Consider the following 25,171-nt stretch of genomic DNA (forward strand, 5'->3'; position numbering starts at 1 on the left):
TACGTTTCGGAAACTACGCACGTGTAGATTTCTAACACTTTTTTTGGACGTTTGGGATTATGCAATATTTGAACTGACTTCATAAAGTTTTGAAACGGTAACGTTAATTTCAGTGGCACTGGCAACATTGTATCTGCGCCTAAACTTCATCGGCATAGGCCGGGCTACTTTAAATTTAAAACTCTAGCAAATGTTTTCGAAAATATTTTGGGTTTTGCTGTGTTTGGACAGACAAGGCAAAAATGTAATAACCAAGGGAGGTAGAATAGAAAATGATGTGATGTCCAACGAAACCAATTCAAGGCGCTCGAACAGGTTTGTCTGGTTTGAAAGCTCTTGCTTTGATTGAACTGTTCTTGAGAAGGGGCCAGCTGGCGCTGTTTTCTCTAGCAGACGGTTTATTTTCACGCTCACCGCCCAAACTTGTCTGGTTAAACTATAATAACTCAATATATTTTTGTCCCAAAATATGGAGATTTTTATTGTATGCAGCATTAGCCTATTGAAGTGGAATAACATATTTTTTTAATTGAAGGGGGAAAGCATTTGATGCAATCATTATTCTTTTGTAACATTGTGTAACAAATACTTTGTTACATAATATTATCACAGGATAAGTGTTACAGTTGCTGTTTGTTAAGAATATTGATTCTGGAGGCCTATGCTTAATCAATATTTGATACACTGTATCTCACTTATCTTTGTCCTCTCTCTGTCTCTCTCTTTGTCTCTCTCTTGTCTACTTTTAGTGTTTATGCAGGATGACTAAAACACTTCAGTGTTGGCACTAAAAGATAACATTCCATTGTGACTCAAAGGTCCCACGCTCTCCTTTTGAAAAATGTCCACATTCAGGATGAGGATGCCGGGACAGAACGACAGGGCACGAAGGCGTCTGAATTTGACCGCCCCTCAGGAAGCCAGAGGGGTCGAGGTTGTTCGAGGACGTGTAGGATACGGGTTCACCTTATCAGGACAAGGCCCGTGCCTCTTGAGTGGTATATTGGAGGGGAGCCCTGCAGACCTGCTGGGACTAAAGCAGGGGGATTGTATAGTGAGTGTAAACGGAATCGATGTCGCAAATGCTTCCCACGAGGCTGTGGTGCAGTTGATTGGCACCTGTAAAGGACCCTTGCGGTTGGTGGTACTTGTTGGGACCGGGCCCAAGGTGGACCCTTCCTCCAGCAAAGAGGAGTTAGGGCTTTCTAGAACAGAGGGAATGGGGCTTTTTCAAAAGGGGCGAGTTTTTCGAACAGTTTTGGACCACTCTGGCAACTCGTCATGTAACTCAGTAAACGCCACTCCATTTAAGCCGAGGCCTTTGTCAGAACCGGACATGTCCCACTGGACCCAACTGTGGAACTCTAAATTCCAACCTGGCTTCCTGTCTGAGGAAGAAACCGCCAAAGTGGCAGACATCGACTCTGTTTTCAATGACCAGGAGAACGATGTGAATCCAGACTGGAGTTTGCTGAACACAGCCATGGTGGTGGGCTACCTGGGCTCTACTGAACTGATCTTGGCCTTGTCCAGCCCCAGCTCAGAGGATGACTGCCTACAGGTGATCCGCAGGTGTATTAGACGTATGGGCATTGAGCAGGAGACCCACACGCTGGTGATGATAAAGGTCATGTTCGACTGTGTCCGCCTCTGTGATGACGTTGGAGCTGTCCTGGCAGCCTTCCCTTCTGAGAACCTTGTCGTGGGAGTTGTGTGTTCCGAGGACAGGCGCTTCTTTTGCCTGGTCACCACTGCACACGTCTCTGGTGGCCATGTGGGGAAGAACGGTCCCCTGAGATCCTCCTGCCATGTCTTTTTCATCGACCCCGAGCTGTGCCACCACAGTGACCACCTGGGCATCGCCGGGCGCTTTGGCTTTGACTGCACCCCAGACACCCAGGGCTGCCAGGAGTTCCCCCTCACACCACCCTCCGTCCTCCAGTTTGTGTCTGTCTTATACTGTGACATGGGGGAGGCGGTGGAGAGGCTTAGAACCAGGCTGGACACAGAGTTGGCCCACCACCTCCACACTCGACAGAACAGCAGCAGAGCCTGCAAGAACGGCAGTGCCAGCAGCAACAGAGACAGCGGGATCGGAAACGCTTCCCCCCCTGAGGAGAGACCGGACAGGGATTTCCCAGTTGCCCACGGAAACAACCCCGGGAGCACCCTCCCCAGCTGTCCATGGGAGGATTACCCCCAGGCTGAAGCAAACCTCACCCAAATAGTAGCTCACCAAAATGGCCGCCTAAACTTAAACGGTCATCCTAATCCGGGAAGCACCCATTCCCTTTCTGAATCTCTACCGGGCCCAGCGTCGTTAACCGGCCCATCCGGAGGCCCTCCTCCCAAGTTGGAGTTTCAGTTCAAGCCCCCGCCACCGCCTTACCCTGTGGGTAAGATCCAGAACCTAACAGAAGGAGGAGGCCCCTTCAGAAGCAGTCAACGCTGGTTCTCTATGAGCGTCAAGCAGAGGTGGCCTAGGGGTCACAGTGGAGAGCCTGATCCCCAGGCAACACCGGCCACTAACGGCTGGTCAGGACCAGCCACGGTGGGTTGCACCAATGCCCTGCCACCCCCCAGGAGCCAGATCCCACCAGACAGGTACCAGGCAGCAGAGGCCAGGGAGGAGTGGGCAAAACGACTCTGGAGAGCAGAATCTGGAGAGGTGCTAAATGGAAAGCCCAGGAGAGATGCTAATACCAAGGTGAGATTAGAAGAGAGAATGTTGTTGTGTTGATAGAGATTTGTTGTTGTGTTGATGATTCTGTGGTGTGTCTATGTGTGTGCGTGCGTGTGTGTGTTAACTTAATGTATAGGCCAGAGTTTGTGTTTTCCCTAACCCAAAGTTAATAAAGGAGATTGTGCAAAGGCTGAACAAAAATACCTTTGCATGTCCCTTCTGTTTAACATCCAGTTTTGTGTTTGTTTTTGCTTTATGTTCAACTTTATTCTACAGGGAGTTTCAAGTTTTATTAGTTGTATGTATGGGATACACATGGTATACACCGTCCAGCAAAATTCTTTCTTGCAGGTTCCTTCTCGACAATGCAACAACAGTAGATGAGAATATGAACATAAAGTAAATGGTTCAGTAGAATAAACATTTTAGTGTAAGTATAGTACAGGAAGTCACAATTTATAGTCCAATATTGTGGGGAATTGTGCAGTATTCAGCAATCATGTGTGTGTAGTGTGAACATCTGGTTTTGTGTTTCTATTAGCTTTTTGTTCAGCTTTATTCCACCGGAAGTAATAAATGGTTTGCAGGAGTCGAGTTGCCAGGCACTGATAGGGTGGACAGTCCATTCACTTTCACACCTAATATAATACACCATTTCACCACTCATTTGGCTGGGAATTGAGCAAAAAATGCCACCTGTTGATTTATACCACAATGATGTCATTGTCATAAATCCACATCCAGGATTTAGTTCCAAACAGGCTTTTTTGTTGTTTTCCTCATTATCCACAAGATGTCCCTGTTTCACTATCTAGCTGGGGTGGGAGTGCTTTTCCCCATGGAAGAAGTACTTTGCTACTTATTTATGTTTTTTTTGTTGACACAAGGAAATGTGCATTCCAAACTTGTGATATTCTGGACCCCCCCCCTCCATAAAAAAATGTAATAGCCAATACAGAAAGTTGACCTTTTATAATATTCTTCTCCTGTGGCTGCACTATTGGATGGTATGAGTGTAGATAAAGATGGATGTGTTCCATGGAAATGCAGGCATTTGTCAAAACAGAAACTTTGCTTTGACAGAGTGGCATATTTAAGCAGAAGCTGGTAAGAAATGGAGAGAATCCTCCTCCACCCTCTAATGTGTTTTTGTTTCTGCTCTTCTTCTTTCCATTGCAGAGAGCAGATTCCCAGAGTTTGATGATAGTGGAAAATGTGTGCACTGTTTATCATTGTGTTTGTCTCTCGCTGTTTATCCAAGTGAAAGTTATTGTTCTGTGTGCATACTCCGGGATGAATCGCGTGTCTGTCTCTGTTCTGAAAAAGAAGACAATTTTGCACAGGAAGCAAAAGAAAATTACAGGGTAGAGCCCATGTGATACCATGGTAATTACCGGCAGTTCTTTATTCCAGCTCAAACAGGCGGGGCTTTCACCCATCATTATAATAGCAGGGCTGCTGGCAAAATGCGTTTCTCATGCTCATTTAGCATATAGCAGTTAAACTGTGAGATTAAGGTACAGATGAGTAGTGGAGGAGTTGAATTTGATGGAGGCTTTTGAAATAAATTGAAAATCAATTTCTTCACTTCCTCAGCCCAACTGGTGTCTGTGAAATCGTCAGCATTGTGCCAAACTGAGACTAATGGGCTTGACCATGTTTCACATGGGGCTCACTGTAAGTCTTGGGTGGCCAGTCTGTTATTTTTATACAATCTGTGAGCCAATCACATTTGCCATGATGAGTTATGTTGTCTGGCAGAAGGGAGTTTTTTAAATGTTATTTAACCAGGCAAGTCAGTTAAGAACAAATTCTTATTTACAATGACAGCCTAGGAACAGTGGGTTAACTTCCTTGTTCAGGGGCAGAACAACAGATGTTTACCTTGTCAGCTCGGGGATTCAATCTAGCAACCTTTCAGTTACTGGCCCAACACTCTAACCACTAGGCTACCAGCCGCCCCTAAAGTTGTGTGTCATGACCCATGTTAGATAAGGATATGCATATGGCCTTAAGGTCAAGGTAGGAAGAACATTTGTAATCTTGGTTGCTTTACATCATCTCGGTTTACATCATCTAAATTGCCCAGGGAGATAGTTCCTTATCACCCTCTCCAATTTTCCCCCAACACTGCAAGCTTGTTTAAGCCTTGTCTATTATGTACAGAAGTGTATTCCAGACAGAAGAATGATCATGTTAAACTGATCATTGATACATTTACTAATCCCTAATGCTTACCTAATAAGCTGTTATGTCATGTTTTTGTCATGTTTATGATGGTGTTATGTAGGCTCATAACCCATAACTAAGTATGACAAAAACCACGATAAGATCAATTGTGTCCATGTAATAGTGTGATGTTTTGGCAGACAGCCATTCATTCTTATGATTTCTCTTCTGCCCTTGACAGGGCTCCAAGTTCTGGGGCATTGGTGCGGGACGCTCCTCTGGCCGTCGCTTCTCGGGCCGTCGCTCATTTGGACACCCCAACAAGCTCAGCCTGGCACGATCACTGGATGACCTGGAGGTAGACCCAATACAGTTCCAGTACAGTATTTATAACTGCAGTCATATACATTTAAACCTAGCTCCTCCTACTCTGGTATTAACCCATTGGAGTTTTTGGAATTATAATTACTTGAATGAGAGTAAAATATCTGGTGCAATTCAATGGACTTAATTCAATACAACTCTGTTCCGGCTTATCGTACCAATGCCTTTATATTACAGCATTGAACAATGGCCCTGTTACGCTGTGTACCCATCTTTTATGGGAACGGTATTTTTCCATCATGCCGTTCACCTCTATGCAGAGGAGATGGTCTAATTTGGACATTCAGCCGAACGTCCCTCCCCCTTCCGTTCTGCTCCAGTTTCAGCTCTTTCTTAACCTTTCATTTCTGTTTCATTCTCGTGTTTGGTGCCACACTTGTGGTGAGGGTGGCTCACAAAGTGGCCTTTGTGTGGGCCCGAGGCATGGGCCCTGTTGGTTTGGCCTTGCTAATGAGCAGAGCTGCTGAATGACTGAATGACGTGCTCACATTTCTCCCCTATTAGCGTTGCTTTGGGATTCTACTGGCTCCTGCTTTCACACATACCCTACTACATACACGTGCACACACACTGCATACATACACACACACAGCATAAACACACACCCTGTCACTCACCCCCACACTAAACAGTAGTGTCAGAAACTTGCTGCCTCTTGTTCTCTGTTTAAGTTCCATAGGGTTTTCAACAAGCCTCTCTGGAAGATAAACCTGTACCGAACAGCCTCACACAATGTAAAGCACATTTCTTATGTCTAACCTAACAGGTTTTGACATTTAGTTTTGCTTACTTTTTTGTCGTCGAACGACTCAACTTCAAAGCCGTCTGTCAGCACAACGCATGATTCACTTTCTTATCTCAACGCGACTGCACATTTTTTACTACACAGCATTAAGATGTCATGACTAACGGTTTCTACTCATTCTGTCTGAGGGATTTCTGAGTCACTGGTGCTGCAGAGGAGTGAAGAGAAGATAATGGTATTGTCAGTCAGTGTGTGAACCCTGGACTGGGAACTATATAAAGATTTCCTCCATTTCACTATTTGCTTATGCTACAGTGATGATGTCATTGGTGTAGACAATCTGGAATTCTTCCGGTTGCGAGGAGCAAAGTACACTCGGACCTTGCAGCCTCTTCAGGGTCAACAGCTACTGTGACGGCTAGGGAGAAAGACAGGGTGTTTTAAGTGTTGAAACTGTCCGTGACATCAATAAAGAGAACACACAGACTTTCATATGTTCGCATTAGCTATGATCTCTGTCTACAGAGCCCACCCTCACATGCTAACTGTATATGCTGGCATGTAAGCAACTGTATGATACACATAATTCTAAACTGGGTGATTCGATCCCTAAATGCTAATTGGCTGACAGCCGTGGTATATCAGACCGTATACCACGGATATGACACAATTTTTACTACACTAATGACATTGGTAACAAGTTTATAATGGCAATAAAGCACTTCTGAGGTTTGTGGTATATGGCCAATGTACCACGGCTAAGGGCTGTATCCAGGCACTCCGCGTTGCGTCGTGCATATGAACAGTACTTGGCTGTGGTATATTGGCAGTATACCACACCCCCCCGTGCCTTATTGCTTAATTATACAACTATAATAGGAACCTATAGAAAAGGATCTGTTATAGGCCTACATTAAAAGTCTGCTACCTACACTTATAGCTCTAATACAATAGAATAAAATGGATACAACATGGTATTGTCTGCACGATAAGGACATTTGCCTTGGGCTTCACACAAATGACATTTATAGATATAAATAAAATATTGCAATACTAGGAATACTTTGTCATCAAGAGCATTTCATTTGACATATAGGACTAGGTTTTCCAACGTAAGCATGTATTGAATTAAATAATAACTGGCTCATTTTGACATCCCTTTTTTAATTGGGCTTTCTGTAACGACTGTTGGAAGGAAAGGACCAAGGTGCAGCGTGCTATGTGTTCATATTTATTTAATGAACACAGAAATAACAACGTGAACGAACGAAACCGAAACAGTTCTGTCTGGTGCAGACACACAACAGAAAACAATCACCCACAACTCAAAATAGAAAAACAGGCTACCTAAGTACGGTTCTCAATCAGAGACAACGATTGCCAGCTGCCTCTGATTGGTAACCATACCAGGCCAAACACATAGAGATATAAAACATAGAATGCTCACACCCTGACCAAACTAAAACAGAGACCTAAAAAAGGAACTACGGTCAGGACGTGACACTTTCAGGGTAGCGGCTAATCCTGCTATTTGATCCTCTATATGACGCAAACTGTATTTTTTTTTTTACATACATCAGAAATAGCTTTGGCCTAGCTACTTGTGAAGCAAAAAGGCTCTATTTGGGTGGCCACAGACTGAATGGGAATCCCCAGTTCAAATGGGGAACAGTAAGTAAGAGTAGTACAATTCCCTAAAGTGTTTCCTGGAACACTAAGACTTGTGTGTATTCAATGAGCTAAATTGCATTTTGGTCAGCGGCCGGCTGCCCACTTACCTAAGTGGGGTTAAGTGAATTTGAACACAGTTCGGCCAAGAGAGCCTCGCCTTTACAGTATAGCGTTTTCCCCAAGATGTACATTTCCATGTTATGAAACTGTGGAGTTCAAACTTAAGGGTTTCTTAGGAGTTGCTGGTCCTCAGGGATTTTCCTTGTGTAGTCACTGTTTCAGCCACCCTGGAACCATGATGAAATAAGTGCAATGAATGAAATTGACCAATGCTGATGGTATAAATGTAAAAAATATCTATTTTATTTAACCTTTATTTAACTAGGCAAGTCAGTTTCAGGTAATTACTTTTTGAGGTTTTGTTCTAATGGCGGCCAAAGACGATTAGATCCTCATCTATGGCTATCACCCACACCTGGTTTCCATGTCAAGAGTTCATTACCTCGAGGGCTCAGTGTCACCAGCCTGGCTAAACTAGACTGAATGCTGCAGACACCATAGTTTCATTCAGTCTGGTTTAACCAGCCTATAGCAGCTTCACAGGATTATCAGTCAAAGATCAATGAGTCACTCCTAAAGGCTCTGTACTAGCAGATCTCAGCCATAAGGGATATGATTATAAACTATGCTGAGATAATAGGTAATCTATTTGCAGATGTTAGACAGTTATTTTACTCTGTATTTACACTGTGTCGGATTCCGTGAACCATTGATTCAGTGTCATAAGCCCCCTAATACCACACCCTGTAATGGAACCTCCATGTCTATTATCCTGCCTGGTAACATGATCAGCTACTGTATTCAATGCTAGAGAAGATGAAAAATGACAGCAATAGATAAGTAATCTGCTCTTTTATGATAAGGAAAGGCATTCCGTAAAGAAAAAATATGGAATGACAAACTGGGGCATGAAGTACAAGCTACATCAAAGCACCCAAACTGTAAGATTATTTTATGTTGTTAGTTGTTCCTCACCGTATAAATTGCAAGTGTCATCGTATCTAAGCCTCTCCAGAAGCAAAGGTGAACACACATGTTTATTAAGTAGTTTGCATCATATTGGAATATCCCATTACACAGGGATTGGAAGGTGATTTTTGAGGGGAGCTTTTCCTACGACTACCCTCCTGACTCCTAAAGTTCCTTCCTCAGCTCCTTAGGATGTTGTTGAGCCCTTTTCTCACGCTGTGCAAATCCAAAATGTGATAAGCCGCCATTGGTCACTGCACACATCTGGACATGAGCGGACACCACGGGACCCTGGTAGACCCTTCCAGTGGCGTTGTGGCGAGACCCCTGCCTGTGGATAACCTCTCTCCGTTTGATGCTCAGGAAGCTGGGGCCCTGTTTCTTTTTCCGTGGTCAGTAGTGTGCGTCAGAGCAGTGGCAATAGGAGTCAGGAATCGGTAAACGCTGTTATATTTTCCGCACATCACAGAGCCTCTGACACGTAGCTACCCCAGATTGTCCTGTCGGCTAGCCTAATCTGGTGTTTTTCCTGGTTGCCGTTTAGTCTCAGCAGAGGACTGTGATGATCAGTGGTTGATGTACAGAGCCTTTCTGAAGTATTCATAACCCTTGATGTATTCCATATTTTGTTGTGTTACAGCCTGAATTCAAAATGACAGAAATCCAGAAATATCTCATTTACATACAGTGGTGCAAAAAAGTATTTAGTCTGCCACCAACTGTGCAAGTTCTCCCACTTAAAAAGTTGAGAGAGGCCTGTAATTTTCATCATAGGTACACTTCAACTATGACAGACAAAAATCACATTGTAGGATTTTTAATGAATGTATTTGCAAATTATGGTGGAAAATAAGTATTTGGTCAATAACAAAAGTTTATCTCAATACTTTGTTATATACCCTTTGTTGGCAATGACAGAGGTCAAATGTTTTCTGTAAGTCTTCACAAGGTTTTCACACACTGTTGCTGGTATTTTGGCCCATTCCTCCATGCAGATCTCCTCTAGAGCAGTGATGTTTTGGGACTGTTGCTGGGCAACACGGACTTTCAACACCCTCCAAAGATTTTCGATGGGGTTGAGATCTGGAGACTGGCTAGGCCACTCCTTGAAATGCTTCTTACAAAGTCACTCCTTCGTTGCCCGGGCGGTGTGTTTGGGATCATTGTCATGCTGAAAGACCCAGCCACGTTTCATCTTCAATGCCCTTGCTGATGGAAGGAGGTTTTCACTCAAAATCTCACGATACATGGCCCCATTCATTCTTTCCTTTACACGGATCAGTCGTCCTGGTCCCTTTGCAGAAAAACAGCCCCAAAGCATGATGTTTCCACCCCCATGCTTCACAGTAGGTATGGTGTTCTTTGGATGCAACTCAGCATTCTTTGTCCTCCAAACACGACGAGTTGAGTTTTTACCAAAAAGTTATATTTTGGTTTCATCTGACCATATGACATTCTCCCAGTCTTCTTCTGGATCATCCAAATGCTCTCTAGCAAACTTCAGACGGGCCTGGACATGTACTGGCTTAAGCAGGGGGACACGTCTGGCACTGCAGGATTTGAGTCCTTGGCGGCGTAGTGTGTTACTGATGGTAGGCTATGTTACTTTGGTCCCAGCTCTCTGCAGGTCATTCACTAGGTCCCCCTGTGTGGTTCTGGGATTTGGGGATTTTTGCTCACCGTTCTTGTGATCATTTTGACCCCACGGGGTGAGATCTTGCGTGGAGCCCCAGATCGAGGGAGATTATCAGTGGACTTGTATGTCTTCCATTTCCTAATAATTGCTCCCACAGTTGATTTCTTCAAACCAAGCTGCTTACCTATTGCAGATTCAGTCTTCCCAGCCTGGTGCAGGTCTACAATTTTGTTTCTGGTGTCCTTGACAGCTCTTTGGTCTTGGCCATAGTCGAGTTTGGAGTGTGACTGTTTGAGGTTGTGGACAGGTGCCATTAATACAGATAACAAGTAGAGGACAGAGGAGCCTCTTAAAGAAGAAGTTACAGGTCTGTGAGAGCCACAATTCTTGCTTGTTTGTAGGTGACCAAATACTTATTTTCCACCATAATTTGCAAATAAATTCATTCAAAATCCTACAATGTGATTTTCTGGATTTTTTTTCTCATTTTGTCTGTCATAGTTGAAGTGTACCTGTGATGAAAATTACAGGCCTCTCTCATCTTTTTAAGTGGGAGAAATTGCACAATTGGTGGCTGACTAAATACTTTTTTGCCCCACTGTAGGTATTCACATCCCTGAGTCAATACATGTTAGAATCACCTTAGGCAGTGATAACAGCTGTGAGTCTTTCTGGGTAAGTCTCTAAAGCCTTGTTCACGCTGCAAGCCTTAATGCTCAAGTCAGTTTAGTTTTTGAAATACATTTTGGACTACTGACTGTCCAAGCAGCAAGTTACAAGTGACCAAATCGGATTTGTGCGTGTTGAGACAGCAGTCATTTGCTGACATGGCTACACTAGTTGTCAAAGTAATGATGGGTGTGTGGGCGGAGGTGTAGGCTGATTTATTATTTAATTTGACCTTTATTTAACCAGGTAGGCCAGTTGAGAACAAGTTCTCATTTACAACTGCAACCTGGCCAAGATAAAGCAAAGCAGTGCGACAAAAACAACGACAGAGTTACACGTGGGATAAACGAAAGTACAGTCAATAACACAATAGAAAAGTCTATATACTGTGTGTACAAATGAAGTAAGGGGATAAGGCAATAAATAGGCCATAGTGGTGAAGTAATTACAATTTAGCCATTTACACTGGAGTGATATATGTGCAGATGAGGATGTGCAAGTAGAAATACTGGTGTGCAAAAGAGCAGAAAAACAAAAACAAATATGGGGATGAGGTAGGTAGTTGGTTGGATGGGCTATTTACAGATGGGCTGTGTACAGCTGCAGCGATCGGTGAGCTGCTCTGGCAGCTGACGCTTAAAGTTAGTGAGGGAGATTTAAGTCTCCAACTTCAGTGATTTTTGCAATTCGTTCCAGTCATTGGCAGCAGAGAACTGTAAGGAAAGGCGGCGAAAGGAAGTGTTGGCTTTGGGGATGACCAGTGAAATATATCTGCTGGAGCGCGTGCTATGGCTGGGTATTGCTATGGTGACCAGTGAGCTGAGATAAGGCGGAGCTATACCTAGCAAAGTTTGGTGGTGATGCTTGTGCTAATGTAGCGAGCTAAGGTATTAGTTATGTAGCCAGCTAAGGTGACAACAATGCCTGCCATGGACATTTCCCAGTTGTTTTGAATGTTCAAAATTATAGAGTAAGAACCCCTTTTAAAGCCTCAAAGGATAAGAGGACCCAGCTTTCAAAACGAGTCCTTTTTGGCTAGCCACAGCAGTCAACTAGCTAGTTAGGTAGCTGTTTAGCTTTCTAGCAAATTCACAAATTTGTTTGTAAACAGTATCAAGCTAGTTAGCTACCACATGCTCTTGTCAAACTGTCAACAGAGTAGCTAGCAAGAACAAGATATGCAGAATAACGGTCTAAAAACCACTTGAGGGCAAATAAATTAGATTTGACCGTTCAGACACAGGAATCAGATTTGTATCTGACTTCAAACCACCTACAACAGTGGTTTGAAATGTGGCTTGAAATATCCGATTCCATGTGCTTTTTGGCTGTTCAGACTGCAGGAAAAATAACAGATTTTTCAATCGGATATGCAAATAAATAGGATTTGAGTCACTTCAAACTGCCAATGTGAACATGGTTTAAGAGCTTTGCACACCTGAATTGTACAATATTATTCAAGCTCTCTTAGGGGCAATATGGAACTTTTTGTGCGACCTGACCAAAATCACATAGAAATGTGAGTTATAGATCTATCATTCTACTTGAAAGCAAGTCTAAGAAACTAAGAAGTTTATTTTCGGTTTTGTAAACCTGCAGAAACAGCAATAGTTTTGGTTGTGGAAAATATATTTAGATGGTACAATGATTTAAGACAATTTATTTAATTTTAAATGTTTATTTATTTTAATATTTATGTTTATTTTATTTCTTTTTTTGCCCCCTTTTTCTCCCCAATTTTGTGATATCCAATTACGATCTTGTCTCATCGCTTCAACTCCCTAACGGGCTCGGGAGAAGCGAAGGTCGTGTCATGCGTCCTCCGAACATGACCCACCAAACCGCACTTCTTAACACCTGCCTGCTTAACCGAGAAGCGAGCCGCACAAATGTGTCGGAGGAAACACCATTCAACTGACGACCCGAGTCAATCTGCATACGGCTGGCCCGCCACAAGGGGTTGCTAGAAAGCGATGAACCAAGTAAAAAGTGTAATTAATATGCTCAAAGGGATATTCAATGTCTGCTTTTTATTTTATTTTTACCCATCTACCAGTAGGTGCTCTTCTTTGTGAGGCATTGGAAAACCTCTGGTCTTTGTGGTTGAATCTGTGTTTTAAATTCATGACTGAGGGACCTTACACATAATTGTATGTATGGGGTACAGAGATGAGGTAGTCATTCAAAAATCATGTTAAACACCATTATTCCACAAAGAGTGAGTCCATGCAACTTATTATGTTACCTGTTTATCAAATTACTCCTGAATGTATTTACACTTGCCACAACAAACGAGTTGAATACTTATTGACTCAAGACATTTCAGCTTTTCATTGTAAATTAATTTGTAAAAATTTCTACAAACATAATTCCACTTTGACAATTTGGGCTGTAATGTGTGTAGGCCAGTGACACAAACAACTACATTTAATCTATTTTAAATTAAGGCTGTAAAGCAACAAAATGTGGAAAAAGTCTAGGGGTGTGAATACTTTCTGAAGGCACTGTATTTTGTGTGTGTGGGGTTAGAGCGATAGGAGCGGCTCGCTGCACACTGGAGCTTTGCCAACCCCCTTTTTGTTTGGGCATGTTAAAGAATGTGGCGCTTTGTATCTCTTCTATTTGTTTTTCCGCACACTTGTCAAAGACCTGCCGGCACCCCCTTGCACCCGAGCCGATTCCTTCCTCATCACAGGCTTTAATTTCTGACTCAAATCAGACATGTTGCACACTAAGTAGACGATGGAAGGCAAGCACAACACAGTTCAAACTTCTGAGATGACATGGAGCGTTTCTGTTTGTAGTGTCTGTGCGTTTCTGTGGTCTGTGTATGAATGCATTGCAAATGGTGTGAAGGAATGCTTGTGAGTATATGCTATTTTGTGTACCGATGACATGTGTGTGCAAAGAGTTGAAGGTGCTCCCATATGTTAGTCTAAGGTTTTGTGTTTCCCCCTCATATCATAGGCTGGATAGCGTAGTTCTGACATCTACTTTGTGGGCGTAGCAGGAACGGTGAGGAGGAATGAAGACAGAGAGGGGAGAGGGAGTAACAGAGAAATAGAGAGGTAGAGAGAGGGAAGGAGGGAAAGAGGAAGCAAGCCACAGCAGCAGAGAGAGAGATCGTTTGAACTCTCAGTAGCTGTCAGGATCTTGGGCGTTCCTGCACTGCCCCTGAGTTGAGCTCTCCCTGGCTGCAAACACACACACACACCGCAGAGCGCGCCTGCGGATGGACTTGTTTACACACACCGGGCGTGTGGAGCTGCAGCAGCGCTGAAGACAAGCCAAACACACACGCTGCACACAGCCCCATACATGGAGAAAACTTTAACTCTCAACTCTGTAAGTCTTCTATCTCATTGAGCATGTGTATATATTGTTCGCTCTCTCTTCTCTATCCATCCCTCTCTCATCCTTTTGCTTTCATACAGTAGCTCATGCTTATTGAACAGGAATGCTACCTGTGCTGTGCTGTGGTGTCTTCCAGTGTCTCCCTGACAGCTTTCATGCCTTCTTTGGGCTCTTTCTCTCATATTTGAGTGTTTAAGTGGCTCACAGTGGTTAGCTTGTGTGCTCCTTCAGAGGAATGTTTTGATCAGCTCCAGCCTCCAAAGGAGCTCGCATGTGTGGCTATGTGACACACTGTCTCGTTGTATACAGAGATACTGTCCCGCTTCCTGAATCCTGGGACCGGGGACACAAACTGAATTTAAATCAGGCATCATACTAAAAGGGTTTTGTGAAGTGATGAGCGATTCTTCTCGTCGTTGATTCTCATGAAGCGTTCATTATGAACTGTTGACTGAGCGGCGCTGTGTTTGGGGTCCCTTGGCTAGTGACCCATTTCAAATGAATTAGTGTCGTTTGGAGGAGTGAAGCAGAGTTTTGGTGTGGAGGAATTGGAGACGTTGTCAACCTGAAATCAGACCCAACCTACGTGGAGAACATTACAATTTTTAGGGTTGCCTATAGCCACTTGAGTTGAGTTTGAACTTGATGTGGTTGTATGTGGTTTTGCCCTGCCCCTCTCAGTTTCCTATAACATTTTTACTGTGATTCACCCCCTGCTCTGAGACCGTCTGTCCGTTTTGTCTTAAAGGAACCTTTGTTAACGTTACTAGTACTACTGGCAGTGGTGGCACATGTGTTTTTGGTATATATGTTCTCATCGATCTATTTTTGTTTTAAAGCAACCTTTATGAACATGTAGGCTATGTTGTTGGGCTAGATGTTCTATTCGAATCTAAATGTATCGGATACGAGCCATATATAGAAAATGCCTAGTATGTATAGTATACAACTGGATTGGGTTTGGCATACTGAACAAAAATATAAACACATTTAAAGTGTTGGTTTCCTGAGCTGAAATAAAAGATTCCCGAAATGTTCCATACGCACAAAAAGCTTATTAGCTTGTTTACATCCCTGTTGGTGAGCATTTCTCCTTTGCCAATATAATCCATCCACCTGACAGGTGTGACATCTCAAGAAGCTGATTGAACAGTATGATCATTACTCAGGTGCATCTTGTGCGGGGGACAATAAAAGGCCAATAAAATGTGTAGTTTTGTTACACAACACAATGCCACAGATGTCGCAAGTTTTGAGGGAGAGTGCAACTGGCATGCTGACTGTAGGGATGTCCACCAGAGCTCTTGCCAGAGAATGAAATGTTAATTTCTCTACCATAAGCCGCCTTCAACGTCATTTTAGAAAATTTGTCAGTATGTCCAACCGGCCTCACAACCGGAGACCATGTGTAACCATGCCAGCCCAGGACCTCCACATCTGACTTCTCCATCTGCGGGATAGTCGGAGACCAGCCACATGGACAGCTGATGAAACGGTTAGCACAACCCAATAATTTCTACACCAACTGTCAGAAACCATCTCAGGGAAGCTCATCTGCGTGCTCGTCGTCCTCATCAGGGTCTTGACCTGACTGCAGTTTGGCGTTGTAACCAACTTTTTCAGTGGGCAAATGCTCACCTTCGATGGCCGCTGGCACGCTGATTCATCTTCATGGATTAATCCCTATTTCACCTGTATTGGGCAGATGGCATTGTGTGGGCGAGCGGTTTGCTGATGTGAACAGAGTGTTCCATGGTGGTGGTAGGGTTATGGTAGGGGCAGGCATAAGCTATGGACAATGAACACCATTGCATTTTATCCATGGAAATTTGATTGCACAGAGATACTGTATTCTGTAATCCCAGTCATGTGAAATCCATAGATTATGGTCTAAAAATGTTTTTTTTCAATTGACTGATTTTCCTATATGAATTGTAGCTCAGTAAAATCTTTGAAATTGTTTCGTTCCATTTTTCTTCAGTGTATGATGCTGATGTTGAGACTTGAAAGGCGGTGCAGAAATAGTGTGTTCTTGGGGGGATTAGCAGTCGAAGGAAGAGCACGACACGCTTTTATCTCGCTGACATCACAGGGCACCAGTGTCGGAGTGTGGGTGGAACGAAATGTGTCCTCGGGCACAGTATTATGGGATGTAAAGAGCAAGCGGCCTGACATTTTCTAAATCTCTCCACAGTGGTGTACTTTTTTCTCCTCCTGCAGAGGTTTCATTGCATTAAATATGCCGCCTCTCTGCCCACGGACCTGAAAAATGGCTAGCTGCCTTGGACTGTTACGTTAACATGGCCAACAACTCCGGATTAATATAGCTGCAGAACTCAGAAGATGGAAACTCAGTGACCAAACAACCAGATGTGAAAGTGATTGCTGGCTTCGCTGTTCGACCACCTCGTGACCATAGAAGGAAAGTAACATCTGACCAACCGAGGGCAGAAATACAGTACTGTGTACTCCCACACTTACCAAGTGTTTGGGTTGTTATTATACATCCAGCTCACAGCTTAATGATGTCATCACCATCATACCAAAACCATTATATAATTTGTCAACAACATCTAGCTAACTGCCTGGTGGGAAAGATGTATACCTATCTAGCCCTCACCACGACCAAGCCCACTACTGCTACTGCTAACACCATCAACCCCACCAGCACCGCCACTACCAGCCATCCCACGACACCAAGCCTCTCTGGCTCCCAGCTTCTTAATAACACTACTCACCTGCATGAGGACCTGCAAAACATTTTCGGAGACGAAGAAATGGTTTAAAACTTCTTCGGGATCGGTGTCCCTTCAACAGGACGGTTGAGCTAACGTAGGCTAATGTGATTAGCATGAGGTTGTAAATAACAAGAACATTTCCCGGGACATAGACATATCTGATATTGGCAGAAAGCTTAAATTCTTGTTAATCTAACTGCACAGTCCAATTTACAGTATCTATTACAGCAAAAGAATACCATGCTATTGTTTGACGAGAGTTCAACATTTTGAACATGAAAAGTTATTAACCTCTTGATCCTACTTGAGACGCAGACGTCCCAACTAGAGCTCTGGAAATGCAAATGCGCTACGCTAAACGCTAATAGTATTAGTTAAAACGCAAACGTTCATTAAAATACACATGCTTGGTATTGAATTAAAGCTACACTCGTTGTGAATCCAGGCACCAAGTCAGATTTTTAAAATGCTTTTCGGCGAAAGCATGAGAAGCTATTATCTGATAGCATGTAACACCCCAAAAGACCCGTAGGGGATGTAAACAAAAGAATTAGCATAGTCGGTGCTACACAAACCGCACAATAAAATATAAAACATTCATTACCTTTGACCATCTTCTTTGTTGGCACTCCTTGATGTCCCATAATCAATACTGGGTCTTTTTTTCGATTAAATCGGTCCATATATAGCCTAGATATCGATCTATGAAGACTGTGTGATAAACGGAAAAAAATAGCGTTTCATAACGTAACGTCATTTTTTAAAAGTTAAAAAGTCGACGATAAACTTTCACAAAACACTTCGAAATACCTTTCTAATGCAACTTTAGGTATTAGTACACGTTAATAAGCTATAAAAATCATCAGGAGGAAATGTAAATTCGATAGCTGGTCGTCTGGAAAAAATGTCCGGAAAAACACCGGGTCAATGCATCAAGTTGGTGGTCGGAGGGAATCGGTTCCCTTTGGTCGGTTCTACCAAGAATCAAATCCGGATCAAATGAGAAGACTCTATACATCCTGTGGAAGCTGTAGGTACTGCAACCTCGGCATCATTTAATACGGTTCACCTTTAAGAATGGGTTGAAGTGGCGCATGGATATTTTTTTCCATTTCCAGTGATAAGATTTTCCTGCGCTTTTCGATGAAACAGACGTTCTGTTATAGTCACAGCCATGATTTAACCAGTTTTAGAAACGTTAGAGTGTTTTCTATACACACATACTAATCATATGCATATACTATATTCCTGGCATGAGTAGCAGGACGCCAAAATGTTGCGCGATTTTTAACAGAATGTTCGAAAAAGTAGGGGGTCGGCTTAAGTTAATAAACAAATTAGGCACATTTGGGCAGTCTTGATATAACATTTTGAACAGAAATGCAATGGTTCATTGGATCAGTCTAAAACTTTGCACATGCACTGATGCCATCTAGTGGCCAAAATCTAAATTGCACCTGGGCTGGAATAATACATTATGGCCTTTCTCTTGCATTTCAAAGATGATGGTACAATTTTTTTTTACAAAAGAACATTTGTTTTTTTCCTTGTATAATCTTTTACCAGATCTATTGTGTTATATTCTACTACATTCCTTTCACATTTACATAAACTTCAAAGTGTTTCCTTTCAAATGGTACCAACTAATATGCATATACTTGCTTCAGGGCCTGAGCTACATGCAGTTAGATTTGGGTATGTCATTTTAGGCGAAAATGGAAAAAAAGGAGGTAATCCTTAAGAGCAGTGCCACACCCCCTCTGCATCCCTCTGGTTGATCCTTTATTAAAATGTTAAAGCCAAGAATGAGGAATCTTGTATTAGTACTTCAAAACATTTTGTTGATGAGGCGATGCAGGTTTGCTTTTCTGAATTGAAGTTGTATCAGCTCCTGTTTGTTTCTCCTTATGCTTCTGATGTTAACATGTAAAACATTTGTTGGAGTAGCTATCTGGTTTGAAATGCAGTTAAGCTATAAAAGGTGTTTAAGAGTTAAGACTGTCGCTGTGTTTTTTTATGCTCTCCATGACTCTTAAAGGAAGGCATTGAGTACTCTGAAGCTGTTTTTAACCTCACAAAAGAGGAACTTAACAACAATGTGTACACTGCAGCAAAAGTATTTTTAAATGCACACACAGCTCCCCTGATAGCCACTATATACTGTCCAACCTCAAGAACACCCTCTCAAAATCTGGTCACTGCTTTCACAGCCAACAACTGCCATACCAAATATAACTGTAACACAACAAACCACTCGGGAGAGTACTAAGGGACATCCTCAACAACACAAACCTGAGCATGCTCAACATTGATGAGCCCGCACACATCCACTCCTCTTCCACCTCCACTGCAGACATCCTTGACCTTGTCCTCTGCTCCCCTGACCTGGTTGCTAAACTCCTCAGCTTCTCCGTCAGTCATGACGTGGGAAGTGACCCCCTTTCTGTCCTTGCCCCCTTTTCCCTCCAACTTCAACAAGCACCTGCAAAACAAAGATACAACTACAAGAATGCAAACTGGGAAAAATTCCTCATCCAGGCCTGAAAGAGACTATTTCTCTTACCACCAAGTCAACAACTCCCACCACACATCCTCAGCCTTATCAAGCAGAAGAGAAAGGTCTGGAGTGATTTTATCAGAACAAGAGCACCAAACTTGAAAACAGAAGTTAACTGGCTACAGAATCATATTGTACATCAACTCACCCTTCATAAACAGAAACAGTGGACTGCCTTTTACCACCAGCTAGATTCAGACACCAAACCCCAGACCTTCTGGTAAAAAATCTAAGGCATTAACGGAAACCAAACCAACAATATCATTCCTGTGTTGAAGTCCCAAGACCAACTCATAGAAGTTAACAAAGCAATACTATTCAGAAACCACCTACAAAATGTCCACTCTTACCCCAATGACCCTCTCTTTGACCAAGAATGGAAAGGCAAACCTCTCTCCCGACACCAGTAGACCCTCCTCTCACCCGATCCCTCACTATTTTTATTTTAAAATTTTACCCCCTTTTTCTCCCCAATTTCGTGGTATCCATTTGTTAGTAGTTACTATCTTGTCTCATCGCTACAACTCCCGTACAGGCTCGGGAGAGACGAAGGTCGAAAGCCATGCGTCCTCCGAAACACAACCCAACCAAGCCACACTGCTTCTTAACACAGCGCGCATCCAACCCGGAAGCCAGCCGCACCAATGTGTCGGAGGAAACACTGTGCACCTGGCGACCTGGTCAGCATGCACTGCGCCCGGCCCACCACAGGAGTCGCTAGTGCACGATGAGACAAGGATATCCCTACCTGCCAAACCCTCCCTAACCTGGACAACTCTAGGCCAATTGTGCGTCGCCCCATGGACCTCCTGGGCTCGAACCCAGAGTCTCTGGTGGCACAGCTAGCAGTGCGATGCAGTGCCTTAGACCACTGCGCCACCCGGGAGGCTCGATCCCTCACTATTGAAGAAACTAAAATCCATCTGAAGAAAATGAAAAACAAAGCATCTGGGGAAGACAACGTTGACAGCACACTCATCAAACAAGCACCCGATGAATACCTGCCCCTCCTTTCCAACCTCTTCCCCTCATGTCTCACCCACGGCCATTTCCCCCTTCCTTGGAAATCTGCAGTTGTTATAATGATTCGCAAACCTGGTAAAGACCCATACAACGTCACAAGCTACAGACAAATCAGCCCCAGCAGCCATGTTGGAAAGCTGTTTGAGAGATTACTCACCCAAAGACCGAGCAGCCACACTGAGGAAATGGGCCTTCATGGATTCCATCAGGCTGGCTTCAGAAAAACAAGATCAACCACAGATAACATTCTAAGACTTTCATAAGACATTATGTGGCATAATGGGCTGTGATATCAACTTGCAGACTCCAGTCTTAAACTATGACCCTCCATCAGAAACATAATCACCACACAATTAAAGGTCTCCACAGCAATAACCCACCATTTACCCATGAAGCAATTGGCCCCACAGGGGGCAGTCTCAAGCCCACTACTCTTCCTCTTATACATGTCAGACATCTATTAACCCCCCACCCACCATAGGTCAAGTCTCACAGTTTGCCGACGACCTCTGCTACTGGTCCAGCTCCAGCAGTCTATTCAAGAGATCGAGACATGGTTTAACATGTGACATGTAAAGTTGAACCCACAAAATACCCAATGTGTCCTCTTAGACCTCAAGCTCTATGGTGAAATAATACAAGTTGAAAAAGAGGCTAAATTCCATGGCATCACTTTTCAGAAGAACATGCACTGGACAATACATAGAGCGAACATAGAGAGAGAGGGATGAAAAAGACTCAACCACTTAAAAACCCTGTGCAGAAGAAAATATGGAGCCCCATCGCAGACAATGTTGAAAGTTTATATCAGCTATAGCCGATCTCTCTTTGTACAGTGCCTTGCGAAAGTATTCGGCCCCCTTGAACTTTGCGACCTTTTGCCACATTTCAGGCTTCAAACATAAAGATATAAAACTGTATTTTTTTGTGAAGAATCAACAACAAGTGGGACACAATCATGAAGTGGAACAACATTTATTGGATATTTCAAACTTTTTTAACAAATCAAAAACTGAAAAATTGGGCGTGCAAAATTATTCAGCCCCCTTAAGTTAATACTTTGTAGCGCCACCTTTTGCTGCGATTACAGCTGTAAGTCGCTTGGGGTATGTCTCTATCAGTTTTGCACATTGAGAGACTGAAATTCTTTCCCATTCCTCCTTGCAAACAGCTCGAGCTCAGTGAGGTTGGATGGAGAGCAAAACTGATAGAGACATACCCCAAGCGACTTACAGCTGTAATCGCAGCAAAAGGTGGCGCGACAAAGTATTAACTTAAGGGGGCTGAATAATTTTGCACGCCCAATTTTTCAGTTTTTGATTTGTTAAAAAAGTTTGAAATATCCAATAAATGTCGTTCCACTTCATGATTGTGTCCCACTTGTTGTTGATTCTTCACACAAAAAATACAGTTTTATATCTTTATGTTTGAAGCCTGAAATGTGGCAAAAGGTCGCAAAGTTCAAGGGGGCCGAATACTTTCGCAAGGCACTGTATATGCCTTACCAGCCTGGATAACAGCCTCACCACAGCAGATTAATTGGCTACAGACAATCCCAAAAAATAGCTATAAAAATGGCCTACGGACTACCAACCAGTAATAATTTCACCCACAGCATATCTGGACACACAATCAAAGACAATAATTTGTTCATTGGTCAGAAGCTAATTAACAAAACCATCAATAACCCATCATTGAAGGAAGCTGTGGAAGAGGCCGATTGGACCACAGACACACCCATGTCCAACATGCTGCCTGGCTGAAAACTGACCCAACACATCCCTCTATCTCTGACATAGCCATGCACAACTGACTCCAATCATACATTGCCATATTTTATTTTATTAAAAAAAAACAATATGAATAATATTTATTACCTTTTTATTTATCTATCCAATTTATTGATATCTAACCCTTCCCCCTACCATCTACCCTTACCCTTATCTGGGTTCATATCCTCTACCACCCCCCACCCAAACCCCATCCCTTACCCTTACAAGGGTTCGTATCCTACACCCCCCCCCTCCTCGTAGTTACGTGCTTTTATCTTTTATCCTAATATAGTTTGTTTTAAATAAAATCATGTTGGGAAAGAACAATAGTTGAACATATAGTCAATTGTTTTCTCAACAGCACCTTTAAATCCATTTAGGCTGGATGCCTTGCTTTGACCACACCCTCCTTCCTTGCTCCTGGTCTGCCTTGCTTCTCCCACCCATCCATGTGTTTATATGGACAAAAAAGAGCAGATGCTCTGTCCAATCAGGCCTAGTGTCTCAGTATGTATTGAAGCAATCCCTCCCTCGGCATCTGGAAGAGCAGATCCATACCTTTTCTTTCTATTTTAATAAAGTTGTTTATCCCCTCCCCCAACCCAAAAGCCTTCCCCTAAACCGGGTCTGTATCCCATCCTCATCCCCAACCCTTCCCTTAAACATTTCCTCTAAATTGAGTTTGTATCCTATCCTATATATCTTTATTTCTGTGAACTACAATGCACCCCACCCTTGCCCTTGTTGCCCAACCCAAAACCTCACCCGGAAACCGAGAAGAGTGATAGAAGAGGGGATGAAACCCTTAGCTGTCAAGTACCAAGGTTTGTTGTTGAGATTTATTGAATTACTTTGCGACAGTCAGCTCACTATTGTCCCATCTATCTGTCTGTGTTGGACAACCTCCTATCAGGGATTCAGGAAGGCTCTGGGAGTGAAGCAGTGTGATTCAGCTCTAAGGCCATCTACGCCATTTACCTTCCTTGCTTCCTTTTACTATTAACACTTTCCTTCATACTGATTTGTTTGCAGTACATCCCTTGCCAAGCATATGGAAGTTACTTAATGAAGGGAAACCATGGAACTAGAACTCTGTTTATCATCAAAGGAAACAGTTTAGACATGTCTGAGAGAAAAACTGGTACACTTTTATTCTTATAAAATACAAAATTAACCTCACACCTGTGACTGTATTGCACGGGCATGTTTCCGCACATCCCTGACATTGGGTAAGAGGTGGTGTCATGTTTCAAGTAGTGTGGGAAAAGAGAATGTGGTTGTTCAACAATGCAGGCAATTACTGCGTTTGTTGGTATCTTTGGCCTTGTGTTGGCAGAGAACGTTGAGAAACGGTGCCAAGGTCCTGTCTCCTTAACACCATGGATGAAATTAACACAGATTGTTGTTAGACCAGTTTCTCTCCGATGCTATTGTGAGAGCTTTGCTATGGATTTGCTAACATTCCTTCTCGGGAGATATTCCAAAAACTTTTCAACCCACATCAATGGACTGAAATCTAGTATGTAGGGTATATAATGTTTGCCTTTTAGCAGATGCTTTTAGCCGAAGCGACTTACAGTACTGCATACATACTTTTTCAAACCGACGATCCTGTTGTTACAAGCACCGTGCTCTACCAACTGTGCCACAAAATCATGGGCATTAAAATTGAGTTTGTCCCCTCACAGCCCACTCTTCTAGGAAAGCTTTCCACTAGATGCTGGAACATTGCTGCGGGGACTTGCTTCCATTCAGCCACAAGAGCATTAGTGAGGTCGGGCACTGATGTTGGGCGATTAGGCCTGACTCGCAATCGGTGTTCCAATTAATTCCAAAGGTGTTCGATGTGGTTGAGGTCAGGGCTCTGTGCAGGCCAGTCAAGTTCTTCCACACCGATCCCGACAAACCATTTCTGTATGGACCTCGCTTTGTGCACAGGGGCATTGTAATGCTAAAACAGGAAAGGGCCTTCCCCAAACTGTATCCACAAAATTGAAGTCATAGTATTGTATAGAATGTAATTGTATGCTGTAGTGTTAAGTTTTCCCTTCACTGGAACTAAGGGGCCTATCCCGAACCATAAAAAACAGACCCACACTATTATTCCTCCTCCACCAAACTTTTCAGTTTGCATTATACATTCGAACAGGTAGCGTTCTCCTGGCATCCGCCAAACCCAGATTCTTCAGTCGGGTTGCCAGATGGTGAAGTGGGATTCTTCACTCCAGAGAACATGTTTCCACTGCTCTAGCATCCAATGGCGACCACTGCAGCCGACGCTTGGAATTGCGCTTGGTGATCTTAGGCTTGTGTTTTCATGAAGCTCCTGACAAACAGTTATTGTGCTGACGTTGTTTCCAGAAGCAGTTTGGAACTCTGTAGTGAGTGTTGCAACCGAGGACAGGTGAATTTAACATGCTACACGCTTGCTGTTGATCAAAGCAGCAACACCTGTGGTTTGTGCTGTAACGTGCAGCACATGGAATGTGGTCATGGTATTTCCAGAGGTGCTGGAGGTGAATTTTGCCCCTAAAATGGGATCAGCTTACTCTCCCTATTCCCCATAGGAGGTTAAGCGAAAACTGCCTGAGATCACTGATCTAACATTCTATACCTGGCAACAGCAGAACACATTGCAAGGATAGGTGGGTGGCTAAAGGATGTATATAAATATGAATGCTTGGATTACTTAGCACCAGTATGTTAGATTTATTTCTTTGCATTTTCTTTTTTACAGTGGG

General features: G+C 43.2%; 1 protein-coding gene across 1 annotated transcript in view; it reads left to right on the plus strand.

Moving 5' to 3' along the window:
• Window positions 1-845: 845 nt before the first annotated feature.
• The window catches only part of LOC112260015 (regulator of G-protein signaling 12-like), a gene marked incomplete at its 5' end in the record, with an annotated part of 69,945 nt that continues 45,619 nt past the window's right edge, over window positions 846-25,171 (plus strand). Inside the window, 2 exon segments of the mRNA XM_024434794.2 lie at window positions 846-2,707; window positions 5,094-5,210. Coding sequence (XP_024290562.2) covers window positions 857-2,707; window positions 5,094-5,210 — 1,968 coding nt within the window.

This window comes from Oncorhynchus tshawytscha, linkage group LG10 (assembly GCF_018296145.1).
Source record: "Oncorhynchus tshawytscha isolate Ot180627B linkage group LG10, Otsh_v2.0, whole genome shotgun sequence".
NCBI lineage: Eukaryota > Metazoa > Chordata > Actinopteri > Salmoniformes > Salmonidae > Oncorhynchus > Oncorhynchus tshawytscha.